The sequence below is a fragment of the Xyrauchen texanus genome, chromosome 34 (assembly GCF_025860055.1).
Source record: "Xyrauchen texanus isolate HMW12.3.18 chromosome 34, RBS_HiC_50CHRs, whole genome shotgun sequence".
NCBI classification, from domain to species: Eukaryota; Metazoa; Chordata; class Actinopteri; order Cypriniformes; family Catostomidae; genus Xyrauchen; species Xyrauchen texanus.
In genome coordinates, this window is record NC_068309.1 from 35,114,894 (window position 1) to 35,139,678 (window position 24,785).

The window sequence follows — 24,785 nt, forward strand, 5'->3', positions numbered from 1 at the left end:
CATCCTATAGATCCTAATGATAGGTATAAGTAATAAACTATATCATCACTTCATAGGTTAAAAAGATTGTATTAATGAAGCAATTGAGATCTGTTTATAATTACATACTTGTATACAACTGTGAAAATATGAGAGACTGAGGCCATAGTTAACACTGCACATAACTTACAGAGATTACAGGAGAAAAGGACAAAATTAAATACTAACTGGTATTTTGACCACAGGAGATTCATATATTCCATGACTCGGTTTTGCTGAGATATAGTAAGGTTGTGTCGTTCCATGAAGTCACGCATTGCAGAAAGAAGGTTCTGGAAAGTCACCCTGAGCAAAAAGAGTGAAATTACTGAATCAAACTGTGCTCTTCTTTGCTATATGAACCTTTTCACAAGCAAACAAACATAAATGTATTGTAAATAAGATCAAAATGATTTTCTGTGTTTAAACATATTCACCTGATAGCATTTTCACCTGATACCGTGGCAAAAACCTGGCCAATTATGTAGTTGAAAATCAACACGCCAATAAAACCAACAAGAACTGCAAGACATCGTTCAATCAACGAACCAGGAAGGATGTCACCATATCCTGAAAAAGAATACATTGCATAATACACATTTTTTTTGTCTTTTTTACCATCAGCAATGTAACACTATAGTTTTCATTAATGATATTTATACTTAAAATGCATGTATAAACCACAAATTACCAACACTTGTCATAATCGTAGTTGTCCAATATGCTGCATACATGTAATGATAGAAATTGGACTGGTTAGAATTAAGTCCAGCATTCCATGCCCATGATTCCTCATGACATCTTAAAAAAAAAAAAAATGGCATAAATAAAAGCAGACTAAAAATATTTTATAAATATTACTATATCCCTGACATATAGGCTAATATTCTGAAAAACTAAACATACTTGAATTCAAAGCATGCTGACAGGTACAACAGTCCAGCACAAAAATGCACAGAGAAAATCAGGAGGAAGAGGCATTTCGCAGTCCGTTGTACAAACAGGTTTGCATATATGTCACTTTCTCTTTTGTAGAAATACAGATAAATCTGAAACCACAATACAATAGCTGTGGTCAACTGAATTTCAACACAACTACCTAATTAAATCCCAACTAATCTACACATTAATTACAATATAGAAAAAAGTCAACTGTGTATATCATTTTGCATTCAGTATTACACCATATTAGAAAAATATCTGACGTACCCTACGAAGCCAAATAAGTCTATTCAGCCTGAGTAGACTCAAAAGTTTCCAATGTTCTCCATCATCATAGGCAAAAGAAATGAAATCCAAGGGCAGAACAGCAAGGACATCATAATACAAGTTCCAAGACTTCCGATATGTTTGAAATATTACTGTGAAATCTGTCACGTATCCTGGAGAAAACCAGAACAAGGAAAGAAGTTTTAGCTCTCAATCATCATTACAATATAATTTCTTTCAGATGACATTTGCCTGTATAATAACAATGGTTATAAAATTACTCTGTCAAAGCAAAACAATCAAACAATTACATGTGTTAAGTACTTTAAAGGTGCTATACCCGTTATAGGGAAGGGGTGCAAAAAATATCCAACTCCCTGAAAGATAATTAAAATAAGTGTTGTGAGATATCTCACCTGTCACTGTGATAGCACTAGACTCTCTAAACAACAAACAAAAATGTGTCCGCGGGCCGCTCGTGGTCTCTAATCCTTTTTGCCTGTTAATAATTACGCATTCTCATAGTTTTAAAGTTGCAGTGAATTATTGAGTCTTGAATCTTTATGCCATGTCGTTCATAACAGTTGTTAGTTGAGGGTGCTGTTTTGCTGCTGTTTTTTTTGACAACCACTACTTCTCATTTGTTATCTTTGGAGTGCAGGGTTTTGGAAAGAGGGGGCATGACTAATTCAACAGCTCAGCTTGTGGAAATTCTAGAACTGATAAAATAGCTTACAGCACATTTAAGTCTAAAACACTTTTGTTTTTACAATTGAAAATCAGATAAAATTCCATATACAATGAGTCTAGGTGATTTAATATTGATTTACAGCCGTGGCCAAAAGTAATGGCAGTGACATAAATGTTGTGGTTTGCAAAGTTTGCTGATTCAGTATTTGTAGATTATTGTTTCACATGTTTCTATGGTATACTGGAAAACAAAGATAAGCATTTCATAAGTTTTAAAGGCTTTTATTGGCTGATGTCCTGACTGATGTCAATCCATTCTTGCCTTATTAGTGCTCAGAGTTGATCACATTTTGTGGGCTTCTGTTTGTCAACTCGCCTTTTGGGGATTGACCACAGGTTCTCTATGGGATTAAGACCCGGGGAATTGACTGGCCACGGATCCAAAATTTCAATGTAATGATCTCAAAGCCACTTCATTATCACTCTTGCCTTGTGACATGGTGCTCCATCATGCTGGAAAATGCACGAATCATCACCAAGTTGCTCTTGCAGGACGTTTTGAAACCATTCTTTATTCATGGCAGTGTTTTTGGGCAGAATTGTGAGAGAGCCCACTCCCTTGGATGAAAAGCAACCCCACTTTGGGATTCTGTCCCAAACAGCCGGAAGGGGGAGAAAATAACTTTGCTCCAGTATTCTGCTGTCCAATCCTTGTACTTCCTACAGAATTTCAGTCCTTCCTTGATGGGTTTTTTTTGAGAGAAGTGGCTTCTTTGCTGCCCATCTTGACACCAGGCCATTGTCCAAAAGTCTTCATCTCACTGTGCGTGCAGATGCACTCACACCGACCTGCTACCAATATTAGCTCTGCACTGCTAGTGACACGATTCCGTAGCTGACTCCTCAGGAAGAGACGGTCCTGGCGCTTGCTGGACACTCTGGGACGTCCTGAAGCCTTCTTCACTGCAGTTGAACCTCTCTCCTTGAAGTTCTTGATGATCTGGTAAATGGTTATTTCAGGTGCAATATTCTTTGCAGCAATTTCCTTGCATGTGAGTCAATTTTGATGCAAATTGATGATGGCTACAATTTTTTCTTTAGAGGTAACCATTGCTAACAAGAACACAATGATTGGAAGCACTTCTTCCCTCCTTTTATAGCAATCAGTCTGCTCTTATAATCCAATCAGAATGATACCATGATTTCACCTGAATAGTACTCGTTCACACTATTCCAGGTGCTGCTGATATGATTTGTGAAATTATGTTAGCTGGTCATTTTGTGCCAGGGCCAAAAAACAGTGAAATTTGGGTTTTTGTGATAAAGTTAATTTTTTTGGCCTATGAAGCTTTTTGCAATTATTTAAAATGCATCTGATCACTGCCAATACTTTTGGTCATGGCTGTAGGTAAATAAAAGAGTATTTACAGAACAGTTATTAACACAATGTGCCTATTTTACAAAAATATGCAAGTTTAAATTTTTTTACCATCTTCAGTTACAACTTCAGTGCGTAGATTCACAAGTATGTCAAACGCAGCAACAAAGTCAATCACGCCACCAATTGCAAGGTAAAGCGCACCCCAGCCTTCACTGTGGAATCCTGCAAAAACATAACAAAATTGACATTTGAGATTAGACAACAAACAATAATCATATTCTGAATTTACAGTAGCAAACTGAATTACTATAAAATAGTGAAAGATTTAAAACATATGTGAAAAGTAAAGTCTTATATACAAGATGCTCTTTGTGCTTAATCTAAATGTACCATCTGATTACATAAATTGCATTTCATGAAAATATTTAGATTTTACCTAATGAAACAGAAAGGTATTTCTACTACATTTTGACAATTTAATCAAATCACCTTTTTTCAAGGTGTAATATGATCCAGTAATCTAATATTGTACTAAAAGAACTGTACTAATGACAAAATGTAGACTTTTCTAAACCTAAATCAATACTCTCAATCAAACATATACATACCTATTGTGTACACATTGTTAGTGAAAAAAACCACCCACGTCTCCAGGAAAATTGAAACAGTGATGCACCAGAAAAAGAAGGCCTCCCAATTCTTTATAAAGTCACTATCAGGGTGAACAGTTCTCTTCCAAAAAGTCTAGAGAAATGGACAAAACAACAGAGTAAATATAAGATCACGAGGATCACGATTATGGGCCTATATGGTTTTACAACATTAAACTTTAATTGAAAACTTTTTGCAAATGCCTCGCTACCATTTCATGTACAGTATGCTAAAACGTATGTATAGATTAAGTTAGATTCAAGGGTTGTTGCACTTTTTACTTTTTCTATTCATATTTGTGTTTAAATTGCAATTTTATTATTAATAGATTTGTCACACAATGCTGCAAAGTGATAAAACAATTCTGGCATATCAAAACCACTAAACTACAATGTATCCACAAAATCAATACTAGAATTGATTTAACATTTCATGCATTTAGGGAAACTGATACTTTTTTCTCACCTTGGTTTTGTTTTTTAAAGCTGACTGAACACGATGAGACCGGTGTGAAGTATATTCCAAGAATGATCCAACAATCCTCTGATCCCTTGCCTACAACAACATTTCTTCAGTCATACATGCAACTATTCTAAGGGCCACTGCCTCTGTAGCAAAATATTGTTACAATGATTTCTCAAGACCTCTTGAAGAAAATATTTGGTCCAATTTGGTGGTGCAAACTCTACATTTGGCTCAGTGCCTCTCAACACACTCTTGACTTCAATTCATTTATGACTCCACCAAATTGTGATTGGAACAGAGAAACCTAAATTACGCCAGTGAGCAGATGTATTACTACTATCCTAAACTGTATTCTTACCAATTAATATGAAATTAGTATGCACTCCATCAAAAAAATCATATTTTTACTCTCTAGCAAATTCTACCAACTTGTGTGTGTATGTGAAATCTTTTTGTGACAATTATAGCTCCATTAAAAAAAGCTCCATTAAAAAAAAATGTAATAAAAAAAACCTGCCTGAAAGTCACTTCTCAGGTCCTTATCAAACACAACGTTTTGTGGGTGGGAGGCAAGTCCATATGCAAAAGCTTCTCGTAGGGGGTATTTGAAATTCTCAACACGTGTTTTGGCGGCTCTGGCAATCTTAACACCAGCTTTAAGAAAAGATATGTAACTCTGTTAATATGCTGTAATTGATTATTTATGATTAGTAACAATAAAATAGCACAAGATCACCAAGAAGGTTGTCTCAACTTTAATACCTTCAGGGTAGTCAGCAAAGAGTGAAAGCAAATCTTTGTGCCCCAATATGCAAATTTCACACAACGTTGACACATATACTGTTGCATTTCGAGGAATTTTGTACAGCAAATGGACCTGAAAATAGAAAAGAAAACTGAGTGGAAAGCAAAAAGTGCATAATGTTGAACAACTCTGAAAAAGGCAGTCTACTTAAAAAACAACATGGACAGTATTTATCATCACACATTACTTTGTGTCTACTATTACCAGCTTCTCCATCTATCCTTATGTTGTTGATGTTTTTTTTATTATTTATAGCCTCAGATAAGCTTCCTAAAATCATGATACTGACATAACCATACTCCAATTTATTGTACCCTTTTTAGAAACAAATTGGTGGCTATATATATATATATATCTATATATATATATATATATATATATATATATATATATATATATATATATATATATATATATATATATATATATATACTGGTGGCCAGAAGTTTGGAATAATGTACAGATTTAGATGTTTTGGAAGGAAATTGGTACTTTAATTCACCAAAGTGACATTCAACTGATCACAAGGTATTGTCAGGACAGTCATTTTTGATCAAATCTAGAGAGGCCCCATTTCCAGCAGCCATCACTGCATCACCTTATCCTTGAGTAATCATGCTAAATTGCTCATTTGGTACAAGAAAATAACTTGCCGTTATATCAAACACAGTTGGAAGTTATTTGGTTTGTTAAATGAAGCTTAACATTGTCTTTGTGTTTGTTTTTGAGTTACCACAGTATGCAATAGACTGGCCTGTCAATATTAGGTCAAAAATGGCAAAAAAGAAACATCTTTCTCTAGAAACTCATCAGTCAATCATTGCTTTGAAGAATGAAGGCTATACAATGCTTGAAATTGCCAAAGATTTCATACAAAGGTGTACACTAGTCTTCAAAGACAAAGGACAACTGTATCTAACAAGGACAGAAAGAGATGTGGAAGGCCAGATGTACAAATTGTGAGATTATATTTTTCTCACCACAATTGTACAGAGCGGTTATCTGAGTTACCGTAGACTTTGCCAGTTTGAACAACTCTGGTAATTCTCTGCTGACCTCTCTCATCAACGAGGCATTTCCATCAGCAGAAATGCTGCTCACTGGATGCTTTTTGTTTTTGGTACCTTTCGAAGTAAATTCTAGGGACTGTTGTGTGTGAAAATCCCACGAGATCAGCAGTTACAGAAATACTCAAACCAGCCCATCTGGCACCAACAATCATCCATGCGATTATTCCTATCAGCCAATCGTGTGGCAGCAATGCAGTGCATTAAATCATGCAGATACGGGCCAGGAGCTTCAGTTAATGTTCACATCAACCATCAGAATGGGCAAAAAATTGGCATGATTATTGGTACCAGAGTATTTCTGTAACTGCTGATCTGACATGTTGTGAGTCGTCGCAGTGTCATGCACAGCGAGCCAGATGATAAAATGCGCAGATTGACTGTCTCAAAAGCGAAGGCAACTGAGACTTGTCCTCCGCCACCTGGATTGAGGTGAGTAACTGTGCCAACACGAGGACCTACTAAGTAGTGGGAATTGTGCATTCCAAATTAGGGAGAAAAGGGGGATAAAAACAAAAAATAAAAAAATTATCATGCGCCAATGTAAAAACAGCTTTTTACATAACTATATTTTGCCTCCACTATGTCCTATTCCAGAGGGTAATTCAACAATGAATGATTATTCTAGTACAAGGGTCAGCAACCTTTTTAACATGGAGAGGCATTTTTTTTTTTTTTGTTCCAAAAAAACTAAAAAAACATGCACATGTATGCGATTTTCTGAAGCTTGAGTCCACTTGTGAAAAGGTTTCTATTTTGCATTTTCTAGATTAATAATACATATTTTATTAGTAATTATATCATCAGCATTTTGTTTGAGTAAAAATATTTTCACTGAGCATCTTGTGAAAGTACATTTAATATTTTGTCAACATTTTTCAAAATCACACAGAGTGGTAATCACTAGCACGCAAGCAATAGCGAGAGAGAAGTAGGCTATTTTATTTATTTTATACGTTTTTCATACCGGCATTCCAATTTACATCTTGATGCAATCCTTCCTCATGATCACAGCGTGTTTTCATTAGATGAATGGGAGACTAAACACTATTAAAATTTGACAAGACTCACACTGTGCGTACAGCCATTCATGCATCACAAACCGATCAACTATTTAGCCCTTTTCGGTGAATCGCACCTGCAAAATCCTATAATTGTATTTCCAGGTTTAATTTATAATTTTTTAACCCCAAGATGTGGGTTTATGTTCCCTCTTTTAGTTTAATATAATTATGAGTGTGACGTTGGTTTTAGGAGGGTGTAGCTGTATGCTGGGTTGGAAATTTCAAGGATTAATTGTGGTGTTTTACGTATTACATCACGTGTTGTTCTGAAAGCAATAATAAGCAATTGAAACACAGAATCTAGGCAGTCTGATCGAATTAAAGCAGACACATTTACTCGCACGATTAACCAAAATAGATGCGCTGCAAGAGTCTGTTGGGTATACTGCAGTCCCGTCACATTTGAACTTTTTGTTTAGCCTCCCTTTCAACTCATGAAAACGTGCTGCATGAACATGAGGAAGGATTACATCAAGATGTAGATTGGAATGCAGATTGGAGTGGTATTTATATAAAATAGTCTTCTCTCTCGCCATTGATGCCCTGCGTGCCTGTGATTACCACTCCACATGCCATAGGTTGCTGATCTCTGTTCTAGTAGATTAAAAACAAGTCTGAAAACAAGCATTTCAATACCTCCGTGAAGCTGGCACCCCATATAATTAAATAATCACCAAAACAATTTCATTCGTTTGTGCTGCGTTTGTGCTGATTTGGTGTTTGAGATATTAAGCATTCTTTTTTGGTCTGTGTGACGTCACTCTCCACCCCATCTCGCTCAAATCGATCCAAACCAGTGTTGGTCATTTGTGCTCGGTTTGTGCCAGTTTGTGGCGTTAAAACAAATGTTGTAACTATTTCCCTTCCTTAGATATAGCAAAAATGTTTTCGGGAGTGGTGACGACTTTCTCCACCCCATGTTGTCTAAATCGCTCCAAACCAGTGTCATTCGTTTGTGCTCGATTTGTGCCGGTTTGTGCCTTTAAAATGAACACGTTATCTATTTCCATTACTTAGAAATAACAAATATGATTCAGGGCTGTGACGTCACTTTCCACCCCATGTCAATCCAAATGGCACTTAAATGATTGAATGCTTTGTTCTGCTATTCTCTATTTTGTTTTTGTGATTTTTGCATTTCTTGGCTCGGCCATTGATCAGTTTACTTCGACTGCTGTAGCCGTCCTGTCAGCAGCAGTTTTTTAAAGTTCCTATTATAATTTGAAAGTCATACCTCTCCAAACAATGAGCCAGGCAGTAGTGTTGCAATTTCATCCCTAGAATTTTCTCCAAGAACCTTAAAAAGTGAGTAAATCTGTTACAAAAACCTTTTTTGTGTACATTGCACTTTAAACCACAATGAAATACAATTTATGTATCTTATTGATTAGAAAACTGCTCAGAACCATATTGTTCTCAATTGTATTTAAAGGAATATTTTGGGTTCAATACAAGTTAAGCTCAGTATACAGCATTTGTGACAGAATGTTGATTACCACAACACATTATGTCAACTCGTGCATCCTTTTCTTTAAAAAAAATTGAGGTTATGGTATGGCACTTATAATGGAAGTGAATGGGGCCAATTTTTGGAGGGTTTTATTGTAAAACTCATAATTTTTATAAAAGCACTTCTATTAATTCTTTTATGATTTTTTCAAATTATTTTAGCTATAAAGTTGTTTAAATTTTAGAGTTTCTTAACATTAAATCGTCACTGCAATGAAGTTATAAAATTGGCTATAACTTTACACTGAAAAGGATAGTAAACAAGTTCCCTGTCTGTCGCTCTCTCGACGTTGTGTCGAAGCGACACTAGGGGTCTCTCTTGAGCGTTGAATATGCCTCTGATCTATGAAAAAGGCCAATGGGAATTAGGCAGACAGTATTTGCATACCCCGCCCCGGACATACGTGTATAAAAGTGGGCAAATACATCAAGTTCATTCAGAAATTTACTTCGGAGCCGATGGTTGTGTTGCAGTCAGCTGCGAGTCACACACCTGTTCCTGTTTCCTCTGACGCTTGCCAGCTGTTGGATCTACGGCGCACTTCAGCGGCTTTCTCCTTTCTCTGCACGGCGGTGCAGTTTGCCAGGCCAAGGCACTCAAAGATCTGCACGGGGGTAGCCCTGATCCCGACGTGCTGCAGGAACTGCGCTCAGCAGTCACTCGGGCAGGCGATGGCCACACTCGTGGTCCAGGAACGTCACCTTTGGCTGAACTTGGTCGAGATGCGTGAGATCGACAAAGTGCGCTTCCTCAACTCCCCTGTCTCCCAGTTTGGCCTCTTTGGCAACACCGTCGAGGACTTTACCCAGCAGTTCTCTGCGGTGAAGAAACATACAGAGGCCATTTCACATATCCTGCCGCGCCGCAAGCCTGCCGCCATGGGCCATGCCCCGTCTGTTCGCCGAGGGCATCCTCCTGCGACGAAGAAATGCCCTGCTCCGCCTCAACCCGGGCCCAGCTCTCAGCCCACGCGTCGAGCACCCCGCAGGAAGTCGACGCCCCCGTCTCACGGACCCCCTTGAGGACCCGCAAGGCTCCCAGGCGCTCCTGAGACGATCGACCCAGGGACCAAGACGTTAGCTCTCAATGATAGCACGTCTCTCCAACGAGCATGCGCAGTCAGTGCTGGACTGCCTCACCACCTTCAGGCCAGGCACAACAGTCCCTTTAAAACTTTTCCAGAGGCTCCTTGGGCATATGGCATCCTCCGCGGCGGTCGCGCCGCTGGGGTTGATGCATATGAGACCGCTTCAGCACTTCAGCTGCTTGTACTTTACTCACTCTCTCTAAAGACTGCCCTGCTGATCGCGCAGCCTCCATCAAGAGGGTCGGGGACCCGCAAGCGTTCTCTGTTAGCGACATTGCCTGGAGTTCGGTCCGGCAGACATGCATGTGATCCTAAGACCGCGACCGGGCTACGCGCCCAAGGTTCCTACCACGCCCTTGAAAGACCAGGTAGTGAACCTGCAAGCGCTGCCCCGGGAGGAGGCAGACCCAGCCCCTTCATTGCTGTGTCCGGTACATGCTTTGTGTACCTACTTGGACCGCACGCAGAGCTTTAGACGTTCTGAGCAGCTCCTTGTCTGCTTTGGTGGACAGTGAAAAGGGAACGCTGTCTCCAAACAGAGGCTTTCCCACTGGGTAGTGGATGCCATTTCATTGGCCTATCACATCCAGGCCATGCCCCCCACCGCCTTGCAGGTCCGAGCACACTCAACAAGGAGTGTTTCATCATCATGGACACTGGCCAGGGGGACCTCCCTGGCAGACATATGTAGAGAAGTGTGTTGGGCAACACCCAATACCTTTGTGAGAGTTTACATTCTCAGGGTTGAGTCAGTATCATCCTGTCTTTTCTCAGGTCCAAGCCAGTAGAACTCGGTAACATGCTGATGGACTGGCCGGTTGAGGTAAAATTGTGCGCTTTCTCTCCCAGGAGATTCCGTACATTCGGATCCCTGTACAATTCCTCCCTAGCCCTGTGGGTCCGCAATTCAGCGGAGGAATTCACTGACCCAATTCACTGCGGGTACTCAATCTACGCTGTACTGGAATAGGTGCTCCGCAGGTGTGCTGTGTGTATTTTCCGAGTGGACCCGCATCTCCCTTGGGCAGTTCCAGCTGCCCCCGGTCACCGTGCTGTAGCAACTCCCGCCTCCCTGAGGCTGGATCTACCACCGCGCTATGTTTCCACATGTGACCTGAATGGCCATGTGATGTATTTGCCCCCCCCCCCCCCTCTGGTCAGGTGTGGTCTCCGCAGGGAAAGAATAGGAAACTGGGTAAGACCCCCTTCCTACGATGCGTGTAAGGACCTCAGCCGCTTTGGCTCTATGCGAGAAACATAGAGAGAAAAGAGGCCCCGCTAGGCTCGGCTTGTTCCCAGATTGGCAACCGTCGCCTTGTTCCCCTGCTTAGGGCAATCAAAAGGATTCCGACGACTTTTTATGGGGCATTGGGGAAGGGTACGTGCAGTCTGACACAACTGGTCGCCTTTGCATGTGGAAAAACCTGCCCACTCTTTTGTCAGCAGTACACGTACACGGCTCAGCGTATGGCGTGATTTGAATTGGACCCCTAGTGTCGCTTCTTCGACACAACGTCGAGAGAGCGACAGACAGGGAACGTCTAGGTTACGGATGTAACCTTCGTTCCATGATGGAGGGAACGAGACATTGTGTCCTCCCGGCCACTTCGCTGGGCCGAGCCGCTGTAGTGGCCGGACCATTTCCGGCTCCTCAGAAAAATCCTGTATGTCCGGGGCGGGGTATGCAAATACTATCTGCCTAATTCCCATTGGCCTTTTTTCATAGATCAGAGACATATTCGATATTACTCAAGAGAGACCCCTAGTGTCGCTTCTTCGACACAACGTCTCATTCCCTCCATCAGGGAATGGAGGTTACATATGTAACCTAGACGTTTATTACACTAAAATCATGTTAACAAGCATCTTGTTTGTCTTGTGGCTATATTTTTGAAAAAGTGAGTATTTTAATGTTTACAGATTTTCTCCCATTCGCCTCCATTATAAGTGCCTCATTGTAACCTAGATTTTTGTAGTAATCAATATTATGCAACAAATGTTGTCGATTGAGCTTAACTTTTATTGAACCCGTAGCATTCCATTAAAATCTATTTTAGCATACCTGCACACGTCCATGTTTAATGTAATACAGATTTTGATACACTTCTCCAGCTTTAACCAGAATTTGTCCAGGACTGTATGTGTAGGTGTGACATTTCAGTGACAAAGCCCTTTTGAAGCCATCTTGTGTTTCTCTGAATAACTTTGCCTAGAAATATAGACAGTAACGTCAAGGTAAAAATCATAAGCTTAAGCAGGCATATACATTTGTCAAATCATAAATGGTTAAGTGTAGTGTTGGGTAAATGTAAAAAGTGTTTTATAAGATAACTCACTTTTTTCAGCAGAGGTTTGTAACAACAGCTTGAAATGTCTGAGTGCAAGACAAATGGGAGATCATCCATTAGTCCTGTGATGACACGGCCCTTCTGGTGTGTCCAGAGATAGTAATAATATGTGTGCACCCATGTCTGGATTTCCTCTGGTAAGCCCATATGTGTCTTTAGTTAAAAGGGGGAATGAAGATGAAAAAAACCAGAAATGCATTTGAGTACGACAGATGGATATGAAAATCTTCCAAAACCATTACTTTATCATGCAATAATACTGACATGCAAAAGCAAAATGCAGTAACTACACATTTTGGAAAAAATTATCTAGATTGTGCGTAATGCCACCTGAATGTAGAACAAGTGTAAATACATATGAAAATATTACATTACTTTTATCTAATTCTATCTAAAAAAATTACCTTTATCTAAAATAAAAAGGCCAGTTTAAAATAAGCATCTTGACTGTCATTTTTTGTCCAGAATTGACCCTTCGCTGAACTCTTCCCCCCTTGGTTACTGTTGCTCGCTCTGACGAGCTTTGGAGAACTTTTCATAGGAATGAATGGGAGATTGCTGTGAACAGCGCAGTTTTTGACAAAATATTGTCATAAACGGAATTCATAATTTCTTACTTGGGCTGGAATGAAGAGTGACATTTTTTGTCAAATAAATTGTTAAATTACACAGAAATTTTATTGAAAACTTTAAAGACTGTGAATCAGAATCGAGGCAAACGATTATCACCGTCATTGAAAATAGAAAAGCATCATTTGATGGCAATTACACACCTGATAAAATGTATGTAAGTGAACCGAATTGCTCATAATGTCTCTGTGACAAGGAGGAGGGCGTGGCCAGCTGGCGTCTGCCAGAGGGCAGAGGAGTGGTTGAGGACCGGGTAACAGTGAGTCCAGGAGCAAGTTCTTCTTTCTCTCCTCTCTCTGTGTCTCCACTCGCCCCCTCTTCCCACGCCTCCCCTCGTCTCTCCCCCCAGGTTCACAGGAGGCGAGGTGGGCCACCGGTTGACAGAATGGCCATAAGGGCATCGTCTCCCACCCCAGAGATGAGCGGGACTTAATCAGACTGGTGGCACCCCGGCCTGAATCCTTATACTGTTACAGTCTCATAACACACTCACTATGTTGCTGTGAACTCTTTATTTACTATCACCTTTATTAAGACATGAATTGATACATAAATGTATTACTATTAAATTATTAGCTTTAATTAACCTTGGTGCAAATGTAGGGGTTCTCGCTGATGTTATATATTGTATGTACATTTGGGAATGAGGGTGCCACAGCTTAACCCATAGCATGCTCTTCTTGAGATTTATTTATAGATTTAAAAAAAGAAAATAAATAAAAAGCACAGCGTGTATCTTCTCTATGTACCTTGTGTCACTACAATTGACCCAGCAACAAAGTTTTTTGTATTTGATAATTTCTAAAAAGAAAATTCAGCTTAAAACTGCTCAAACACCCATTACTCCCATCGGTTTTCATTGACAAAAAACAAGCGTTTGTCAGAGAAATGGTGCACGGCAACAGTTGCTAAAATGGGATTGAGTGTGGGACTTAGGGAAGGTTAAATTTTAGTTTTCTACCAAGAGTTTCGGACCATCACTTTTTATTATTGTATTACAAACCACATAATGATGAACGGTTTCCATCCTATGGTAGAATCTTCCTCTTTGTGCATCCATGTTGCTTATAATGGAGCTCATACTGGTCATGATGATTCCAGAGAAGGCAAGCAATCCAACCACCATCACAAATGACGCAACTGTGACCTCTTCCAAATTTGTAGCATGTATATCTCCAAAGCTGTGAAATATGTTTCATATTATAACATGAGAATTTAATAATGGGCATAATATAAGTTGTGGAGCCATCTTGACAAGGGATGTGCACAAGAAATCAACTAATCAAGTTCTCGTTCTGCACCAACTAGACTATTAAAAACACTACACACTAATATCTCAAATTGATTTTCCTTTGCGCATATTCATGCCGTTGGCAACACTGAATTATACTGTACTTTATGTAGACTATATGTTTATATAGAGTTTATATACTGTATGTTCATTACACTACTGCATCAGTATTGTTTGTTTATGAGTGCAACTCTTTTTATTGCTATTTTTATATCTTTATTTTATTTTTTTCTTCATTTTTATACATTTATTTATGTATTTTTTACAAAAGAAAAGGACACCTTATTTTGAAACCATTCTTGGTAACGTTGGTAAAAACAAAAAGAGAAAAAATTAGGTAAATGTCACACTGGTTATTTTTTACTTACATTTTAATATACGAGTAATTGATTACTTTTTTTTTTTTTTTAATTTTGAGTACTCGAATACAACATTTCCAGTGGGTTTAAAATAAGGTCAGAGGTTAACATTAATTTAAGAAAAAAAAATGTCTAATTATGTTCTATACCATAAATTAAAAAGTCCTTCCATAAAGGTCAATTTAGAGGTGAAAGGTAAAATTGAAGTTGATCCTAAGATGCATATACAGTTAGAAATGACAATTACCATGAAAGTTCACTGAGCCACTTTCAATAAGCCAGGAATCACAACTGATGACCAGTCACATCTATCGTTGCTTAAGAATTATGTTTTTAAAAGAACATATGAAACAACCGCCTTCATTTATTCTTTAAAAAGAAAAAATACTTTATTCTTTATTATTACTTTAAATAAAATTTATCCGATAACTAAAATTTTTTAAGAAATGCAGTTTAAATGTATAGCACTGTGCATACATGATAGTATTTATTGTACTCACCCTATGGAGCATAATGTGATAGCTGACCAATATAGTGATGTAGCATAGAACTCCATGTCTGTGACTGCCGTCAAATTAGAAGAATCTGTAGAAAAACATGCTAAGTAATTATCATTATCCAGAAACATATCATAGATAAAGCTAGACATAAAGTTAATTTTGAATTTCACAAAGCACAAACATGTACATTAATGACATGAACTACTGTTATACACATTTTTATAATTTTGCAGCAGATAAAGTGACATTGACAGTACAGTTTAAACTTAAAGACAAATTAACTGTGGAAATAAAAGGAAGCAAAACTGTCACTATATCATAGCAAAGTAGCAAACTAGCAAAAATGTGCACAAATGTTTGCATGATCTATATATATACATCAACTGTACAAAACTATTTAAGCCACACTAAAACCGATATGCATATACTTGTTTTCGCTTGAATAAGAAAGCAAATATTTAACAAGTTTGGTATATCTGAATAGGTTGATGTGCAATGTCAATATATACAAAAATGCAGTGAGGAAACAAGACAGAGTTCAAGATTTTGAAATTTGTGTGCTCTTTAAAATTTTATGAACTTAGTATATTTTTAAATAGAAATGGACATAGAAAATAAAAACTTACATTCTGGTAGCAGTTGCAACCAGTTCTCCTCTTTGGGGCAATATCTTCCATGACCATCATAAGCTCCATCACATGCCTGATTAAACCTGACAGGACAACAACACACCTCAGCTCTGACAGGTTTTCTGCATGAAGTATCTCTCAATTAGGATTGACACGTTACTAAAATTTCAATTGTTGATACAAATAGGAGTAAAATTTCAAAAATGTTTGATACTCTTGATGCCAACTCTTCAAAACAATTTTAACGTGACATGTAGCCTAAAATCTAATCTAAAAGACATCTTTACACAGTTCATGACTTTAGGGCTTGTTATAGTTAAAAGTCCCATGTTATGCACCAAATCTTCATTTTTTCATAATAAGGAAAAACTGAAAAAAAAAAAAAAAGACAATTCTTAGTCTGTAATTTTTTTTTATCTGCCTTCTCCACCACTTTAGTAATCAGTATCGGCAACATCCAGCATCGATCGATCCCTAGTACCTATATACTTCAAATTACTTGTACAATTTAATTTTCATGTTTTCTTGTTCAATCGTAGAGGGTTTAACTGAGTTAAGTTATCCAGCCAAAAGCTGTGAGTGGTAATCTTTATTTCTTGTTAATATTATTAATGGCATACATAAAAAACAGTGGCAGGACTACTGCACAGACGGGATGGGAATCAGCAGGGCTCTGGCTTCTCAATATGATATTGATATCTTGGCCTTGATATAATATTGTGATTCTTTATATTTAGTGTATTGTAACTCAAAAAATGTGATGTATAACAATCATTTACACACTAGTTTTTTTGTTCACCTTCATAAGACTTCTGTGTTTTGAGCAATGGGATCTGAACTTACAATGTGAGGAAATAGTGTAACTTGGTTCCAGTGAATTTATCATAAAGCAATAACCCATTCAATCCACTGTGCTGTACATATGGAGATCATTACAAATGAAACAATTTACAGACTTTGAGATATTTCTGTGTTTCTATTTTGGTCAAATAGCAATAATCCCCAAAATGTTACATTTAAAACATTGATTCTCTGTGGTAGGATATCAACATACATAATATTATGATTTAACTGTGTTAAATACTTCACCAATACAAGCTTTTGACCAAGAAGTGCATTTGTTCTAAGACTGCACAATTAATTGAAAAACGAATCGCAATTACTATTACGGCTACCACGATTATGTAATCGTGAAAACTAACGATTACAGCCTTCAATTTAAGTCTGCTAATGTTGCATCAATTGTTTCTATTTACTAAGTGCTTTTGCAGTATTTTTCTTTTGAGTATTCTAACTAATCACAGACATGTCTGTTGAGCAATGAAATGGCAATGGGCAGTCAGAGACCCTTAAATTAGTCCTCTGTACTATCAATAATGACAACTGATCCTTATGTGCAAGTTTTAAACAGTCTGATGCCCAGATGCTTGCTTTATGTTTCACCTATGTTCACGGTGGCACACGAAAATGAATACTGAAGGAACATCATCTGATATTCGAAAAGAAGCTGTAGAACAAAAGCAAAAAGCACTTTAGAATTATTTTGGATTCATTGCATGTAAATACACTGCAAATGAGCAACACGACAAAACTAAAATGCTCCCATTCTAATCAAGGCATAGACATAGTGTATATAATTGATTAATTATGCTGATTAGACCGCTTCATTTTTAATGAGAGCATTCACAAGACTGCAGAACTCTATTTGGAACTTCAGTGAGCTCGCACTGAACTGTTTTTAAACCTGCAGTGAGTGACACTTCAATCGTTTAAGGGAGAGTTCATCTTGTTGCTCAATTTCTGTGTACAATTTATAAACAATTTAATAAATAAATTTCAATTTAATTTTAATTTTAAAATTTTAATTTTAAAATACATAATGTAGTTTTGTCATGTTAATAAGTAGGCCGATGAGAAATTGATTTGTAGAAGTTTGCCTTTACTGTTCTAAGCTTGTTTTGGAGGTGTAGCCAACATAAAGAATATGGCATGAATGTCATATTTCATGAATCACCATCATTATTATCACAACCCATTTGCCCCGCAGCTGCTACTGGTAGACTTAAAAAACAATTATTTTGAAAGTGCAACTGCTGAGGCCAAATAATATCTAATTATGATCTTATATGAACATGATCACCATTGATCTAAGTGGATAAATGTGCATTATCACCACCACAGTGCTTAATGAAAGCATGAACTTGGTCTATTTAAATCGGCTGTTAATAAGTTTGAATATTGAATATGTCATATTATTTATTGTATGTGAAACAATAATTTAAGCAGTAAAGACACATATTGCAACTCTGATGGTACTTTTTGATTTTATGCCACCTTTCTCAGGCTTCGTGTTAAACTTGTGAGGATGTGAATTACCAACTTGTTACATGTCACACAGGCATTTTGAATAGTTCAGAAATAAACGACTTGTACTGTATTTCTCCTAAATGGTCTGCACTTATATAATGCCTTTTTAACCTTAACAGTATTCAAAGCGATTTACACTGTGACTCATTTACCCATTCACACACACACATTCATACACCAGTGGTGGCAGAGCTGCCATGCAAGGTGCTAGCAACTTTGTGTTCAGTTTCTTGCCCAAGGACACTTCGGCGTGTGGGCCAGGAATCGAACCACCAACCCTGCGATTGGTGGACAACCTGCTCTACCACCTGAGCAACAGCCGCCCCATATAAAATAACCATATTTTAAAGCCTATTTGTGGAACAGTGTCAAAGTAAATAAATAAAAAACTTGTTTTCAGAAATCAACCTTACCAAAATGCTAAATATAACAGTATGACACATTTCAGTTTAAAATGTTGCTGACAACCCTACTCTAAATGAATAGTAACAAACCATTGCTATATCCTGATGTCAACATCTTGTGACAAAAAAAAAGAATCACTTTATTTCTGATATGAAAATAAAGACAATTCTATTCCAATATCTTCATCTTACCAAATGCATGCTGAGGTTTGAATACACAGGACCGCAATGGAGAAACAGTTGAGGGCTGTTACATGAACTTTGTTGGTGTCTGGCTCCTTACTGAACGAGGCTAGAAACAAATAAAAAACAAAACCTTTTGTAATTACATAATCTGAATATTGTATCAGTTATCCTTAAACAGCATATATTTAAGATAAAAAGATTGAAATGATGTAGGAAAGACTTACTTATTATACCAAACAACCTGAACACTCTCAGACATCTATTAACATGCAAGAACTTTATCTCCCAAAAGGCAGTTTTTAATGTTTCCAGGGGTACAACAGACAAGAGGTCCAATAAAAACCAAGTCATAAGGTACTTTTTCCGGACTCTTTTAGGGTCTATTATAACCACCCCATGACTTTCGTATCCAATGTGAAAGCGTGAGATAATGTTAAAGATGAAGACCACATCCAGACCATATCTCAGGAAGATGACTCCTTCGACAGTAGAGTTGACAAACAGCTGAAAAAAAAAAAAAAAGAAGAAAACAGAATTAAAACAAATAATTAGGTGCATCCAAAACTGCACACTTCTGCACTATTCTGCAGAAGTGTTTGACAAATCAATTGTAAATAATGGAGAATATAGTGAAACTTCAGTTAAGACCGCATCTTACAAATGTGAGTTTAATGCTTTACCATCACCCCATGCTGTTTGTGTGTATATATATATATATATATATATATATATATATATATATACATTGTTTGAGATACAAGTGTTGAACTGAGGTTTGCTAATGCACTAAAGCTAGCAGCAACACATCGCATGCGTTTCAAATGTCACTTCTGTCAGCTGTTAAACGGCGAATGCATCAGTGTAGTAAAAAACATTAAGTGTTCCATTTGGGATGATGCTACGTTTTGAAAATGTATAGACTACATGGCTGAGTGCATAGTGTACATAGTGATCAAGAGGCTTTCTTGTAGGCTGTTTAATTTTGAAATCAACTCAGATTACTGAATTTGGAATAGATTCAAAGAGATGATTTCAGACTCATTTTCTCTATGATTTTTGATTCCCCAAAAAAACGGGAGGTAAAGTTACAAAAGATCTTGGAAATTTCTATTAATAGGTCTATTCTAAAAATAAATGAGCCTATATGGACATCCCAATTCGCAATGCTTCAATCCCATAGAATGAATTTGAGGGAAGTTTGGCTGAGCAGATGCACCTGTATTTTAAAGAACTACCATACATATTGTTAAAAATGTACTGTTACCACTCATCAGTTGTTCTTTTTAAGCAAGAGGTTCAAATTAGAATGTAATTTTCCACTACCTTTTGTACACTATATTGGTCTGGAAACCAGCTGGGCAGTACTGAAGGGTTTGTGCGATTACTTAATACATGAACAAAAAACTGAGCAGATTTACTAATGCCTGACTGACTACAAAAGAGTTAGGTTGGTCAGTCAAGAAGTTATAATCATTTATCTGCAGTCACTTTATGATCCATAATTTTAATTAGTGCTGTTAAGAATTCTGGAATGTGTAGTAATTTAGTGGCTGAGGAAATAAACACAGTCCGAACATATCACACCCTGAATGAAGTCAATTCCAAGCTTTATAGTCGATTATCTTTCCCAGTGCCTCGGAATCAAATAATCAATTCATTTTGAAATAGTTTCCCCAGCCCTACTTCATAGTTACCTAAACAGGTGATGATGCAGCACTCTATCAATAGAGCGCAACAGTGCCCACCCACTTTTTCAGCCATCTGGGTTCCAGAAGTATTTTCCCCAATAATTTCTTCCATTGACTTTTAATGAAATCCTTCATAAAGAGTTGTGAGTCATGAACCAAACCAACCAGCTCCAAAGTGAATCACAACATCACAAACATTGTTTTTAGGCAAAAAAGAATTTGAAAATCTGACACAAGTCTATGTACTTACCGTCTTTTATGAGGACACAAACTACAATCCCATGAATCATTGCGAATAACTGTATCACATTGAATAAAAAACTATGTAAATAAATAAACTATTGATTTAAGTTGTTTATTATAAGTATAGAAACAATATAATATAAGTTTATTGCAAAATATTCCAATATGTATAAATATACATAAGTAGTTTAAGGGTGGAGGGAGACGGGATACATCATTCACAGTATTTCATGGGAGCGTGTGGTCGCTCCGAGGCACATTTCGCAGGTTCCGTTGGCCGCAGTTCTCTGATTGGTGGATCTTTCTCTGCTGTACCATGGGTACTATAAATGACACTAACACGTTTTTTAAACAATGAAGTTGAAATAATACTATTCTGATGCTAGAGAAACTTTGTAATATGGCACTTTTGTACCACCGTCTCCTTATGATGATTCGCTTATGTTTTCCTCTTTTGTAAGTCGCTTTGGATAAAAGCGTCTGCCAAATGAATAAATGGAAATGTAAATAATGCAGACGGATGGCTTTAACAGAAGCATATACAATCGATGAACAACCTTGTAGCTCACGGTAGGTCTATATTTGAAGCTTTATAAGTTATCGTTGAAAATCTATTATTTTATGGGATAAATTTATGGTATTTTTACTTCCAGAACAAGACTGTTGCACTCTATTAGTGATGGGAAGCAAAGACAATTTTACTGACTTGGATCTTTGAATCTCATTCAGCAAAATGAACAAATCTTTAGAATCTAAAAATCTTAAGCAATTTTGTTCATTTGTCACATGACAGACACGTAGGCTCAACAGGAAACAGAGTTGATTAGTTCACCTCTCGACTCAGTCTTCTGTTTTGAGTTTTTCATATTTTTCATGTGATAACCGCATAGGATTTGTACAGGAAACAGAACTGATTCGTTGATCTTCCAAATGGGTGTTTGGATCCGAGTCTTTCGTTCATTTGTTACATGACCCCTACTAGGCTCAGCAAAGAAGGCAAAACACTACATTTTCTCTTTACAGATAACTTATTTTAATAAATATATGTAGTGTGACAACAAATTACATTTTAAAATCACAAAAATAGTCATGATGAATTATTTTCATGTATTTAATGCATTTAAGTGTTTACAATATATTTTCTGCCAAGTGTAAAATTTAAGTAAAATGGTCTTAGATGACTATCAATAAATTCAAAGTAAATTTTATTAAGTTATAACGGTACTTGATTTTGGTTTTCATCTCACAATAAGGACATAAAAAGGACATAAATCATAGACAAGGGAATACACAATGATGGAAAAATAAATTACAGTTTAAATTACGCTCTGTCTCTATGGGCTGGGTTTACCTATAACGTTGCAACTTAAAGGGTAACTAAACCCCTGCTCAGAGTCTGACTCCACCCACTAGCAATATTTGAAAAATGCTGGAAAAGTGGGCAGACCCCAGCGGGGATAGAGGGGACGAACCGAGGGCGGGGCTGAGCGGGGGGGCGTGCACCTGAGACCCATAGTGACGGATTAGTTGACAGCTGCTGTCAGACTCTAAAATGGAGAGTGACTGGAGTGACGCAAGTAGCTTTGCCACGGAGCGGTCTTTTGAAGTCGAGGACACGCAAGACGACATGTACATGAATCTGATGAATTTTATCGAGTTGATGTCAATAGCGCGCGCTCTGTAGGCATATTCATATTTTGCCGCTATGTGAAAAAATCCAGCAAAATGCGTTTGTCGACCCCAGAGGATTAACTTTAGCCTAACCATAAATTGTGATTCAAATATATATGATCACTCACCTCAAGACGCCGCTGCAGTGGTGGAGTCCAGGAGGAGCAGCGTTTGGCACTGCGTCGCTTTTCAGCGCGAGCTGTTTGGAGAAGCACATTTCCACCTCCATTGCGTTGGAGAAGCAATCCCGCATAAAATGCAGTTTGTACACTCCTACAGCTCTAGGCGGGAACTCGCGGTCTTCCAGCCCAAGGACATGCAACCACTGGTGCCTAATTTCCAAGTCTGCTGGAAAGCTATACAGTCCAGCAGTGCTGTTGCAACCAGCAACACTACGCCGTACCATCCTGACCACTGTTCTAAATACAGATAATCTTACTTGAAGTTATCCTAACTGACGCAATACTATGCTACTAACTAACTATGCTTCTAACAATACTACACTAACAAATATGCTAATTAACTACCTAGGCTACACAAAATAATCTAAATAACTATATAAATGCTATGCTAAATAGATGCTAAAATACTCTATCCTGATCGTTTTCAATACTCGCAATTCCAACTCCTGACTCGCTACAGTGGTTTTGACGAAACAAGATGGTTTTTATACTGCCATGGGCGTGGTAGCTCGTACCAAGGGCGTGGTGAGTTGGAACCTGCTTACGTCAGCTGTCACCGCTTACGTCACGAAGTACCGCAAACAGCCAATAGGAAAATTCATCTGCAGTAGCCACCATTCAACCTGAAGAGGGCAGTACTCAGACGTTTTTACACCATATATTGTAGAATTAAAACACTTTATACACAAATGTCAAAAAAATTTCTTGAATCAATGACCAGTACTAATAAAGCCCCATTCTTACAGATCATTAACTAAAAAAAGTTGGTTTAGGGTTTAGTTACCCTTTAAGCTTTTACGATCATCTTAATTAACGCCGCTCGTTATTTCACGATGTAGTTACGCATGTTTCCCAAACCAGCATGTAGATGGTCACATTACTCACATACTCTATGTCATCTTAACTAATCTGTTTAATAAGAACATATTTTCTTTATATCGTCTTGCTTATCAAAAAAGGCATATGTTTAGATATGCGTATTTAGGCCACGCCTACACCGGGGGGAAAACAATCCAACCGTCTCCATTGACTTTGCATTGCGAGAGGCTGCCGGTGGGCGTGGTCTTCAGATTATGACGCGTTACGCTATGTCTCTATTCCCCTGTCGTCAAATGAACGAAACACGAGCACGGATTTTGTCCATGCGCGGCCACGACAAAATAAACGAACCACTCTCTGAGTCTACACGTTCTTTCGAGTCATATTAAAGATTCGATTAAAATAAACGAATCACTCCCTGAGTCTAGACGTTCTTTCGAGTCATGAACGACCCCTCACTACTATTAATAATTATTGAACCACTTAAAGTAATGAGTTAAATTTAGTCAAGTACAGTACATAAAATACATTAAGCTAGCCTATTATTACAACCTCCAGTATTGGACTCAGACTAAATATATAACTCTTACCTGTTGAAAACATCTTACCTCATACAGAGATACTGTCACAGCTGCTAAACACGCAATAGAAATGAACATGTTCCATACTCGGACGATATGTTGCTTTGGCGAATACACAGACACCTCTTCATCCAACTCCTTGATGTCATGTGTGTCTTCAAATGTCATCTTTAACAGAAATCAAGCTATTATCTGTGGAAAACTACAAAGAATAGATAGATTCACGATTATCCATTAAAGAAAACAGCTATTTTATCAATCACGTTTTAACACTGTTACGTTTTTCAATGTTAAGCAATGTTAAGTACAATCAAAATATAAACACCCTCAACTATTTTTGATTTTTTTTTTTACTCACACACATATATAAATACCAACTTTACCCACCTTAATAGCTTGATCGGGAGTGACCGTTAAACCGTTGGAGCGCGGGAGGTTTCAGTTTTTGAAAATCAGCAGGTGGTAAATCTCTCGTTTCAGAAATAAATTAATAAAAAATACACTTTGCTTATGGCGATACATACATTTTACATGCATACAATAAAAAATTGTATTTAATTTAAAAAAATATATATAAAAGTGAATTATGGTGTTTTTGCCTAGATTTATGTAATTGCTCGTATTGGCAAGCATGTTTGCATATACAGGAGAAAAGACTTGGGGCTTTGGAGAATGAGGGTACTCAGATGATAATGATCCAGATCAGGAGTCAGCAACCTTTTCTGACAATGTTTCGATTTAGCATTTTTCTATTTTAATTTTTTATTTTGAATTACAAATCATGTTACCAGCATAACAGTTTGAGTGAAAATTTAGTGCAAAATATGATGATTATGATATAATTATGATATTGCATGTGCATTTTCACAGAGCATCTTGTGAAAGTGCTTTAATGAAAGAAAACCTGCACCTGCAAAATCCAAAATCCTAAAATTGTATT

The 24,785-nt window shown here is 37.5% G+C and overlaps 1 protein-coding gene across 1 annotated transcript in view; it reads right to left on the reverse strand.

Moving 5' to 3' along the window:
• Positions 1-24,013, reverse strand: part of LOC127627587 (uncharacterized) — a 59,347-nt gene extending 35,334 nt beyond the window's left edge. The window contains exons 1-18 of the mRNA XM_052104024.1: positions 23,873-24,013; positions 18,886-19,165; positions 18,668-18,767; positions 15,702-15,787; positions 15,076-15,160; positions 13,929-14,106; positions 12,284-12,448; positions 12,010-12,156; positions 8,585-8,647; positions 5,177-5,291; positions 4,932-5,068; positions 3,897-4,042; positions 3,407-3,510; positions 1,228-1,400; positions 925-1,067; positions 710-819; positions 456-588; positions 208-324 (exon numbers count right to left, since the gene is read on the reverse strand). Of these exons, the coding sequence (XP_051959984.1) occupies positions 208-324; positions 456-588; positions 710-819; positions 925-1,067; positions 1,228-1,400; positions 3,407-3,510; positions 3,897-4,042; positions 4,932-5,068; positions 5,177-5,291; positions 8,585-8,647; positions 12,010-12,156; positions 12,284-12,448; positions 13,929-14,106; positions 15,076-15,160; positions 15,702-15,787; positions 18,668-18,767; positions 18,886-19,165; positions 23,873-24,013 (2,423 nt within the window). The remainder of the gene's footprint in view (positions 1-207; positions 325-455; positions 589-709; positions 820-924; positions 1,068-1,227; positions 1,401-3,406; positions 3,511-3,896; positions 4,043-4,931; positions 5,069-5,176; positions 5,292-8,584; positions 8,648-12,009; positions 12,157-12,283; positions 12,449-13,928; positions 14,107-15,075; positions 15,161-15,701; positions 15,788-18,667; positions 18,768-18,885; positions 19,166-23,872) is intronic.
• Positions 24,014-24,785: the final 772 nt, after the last annotated feature.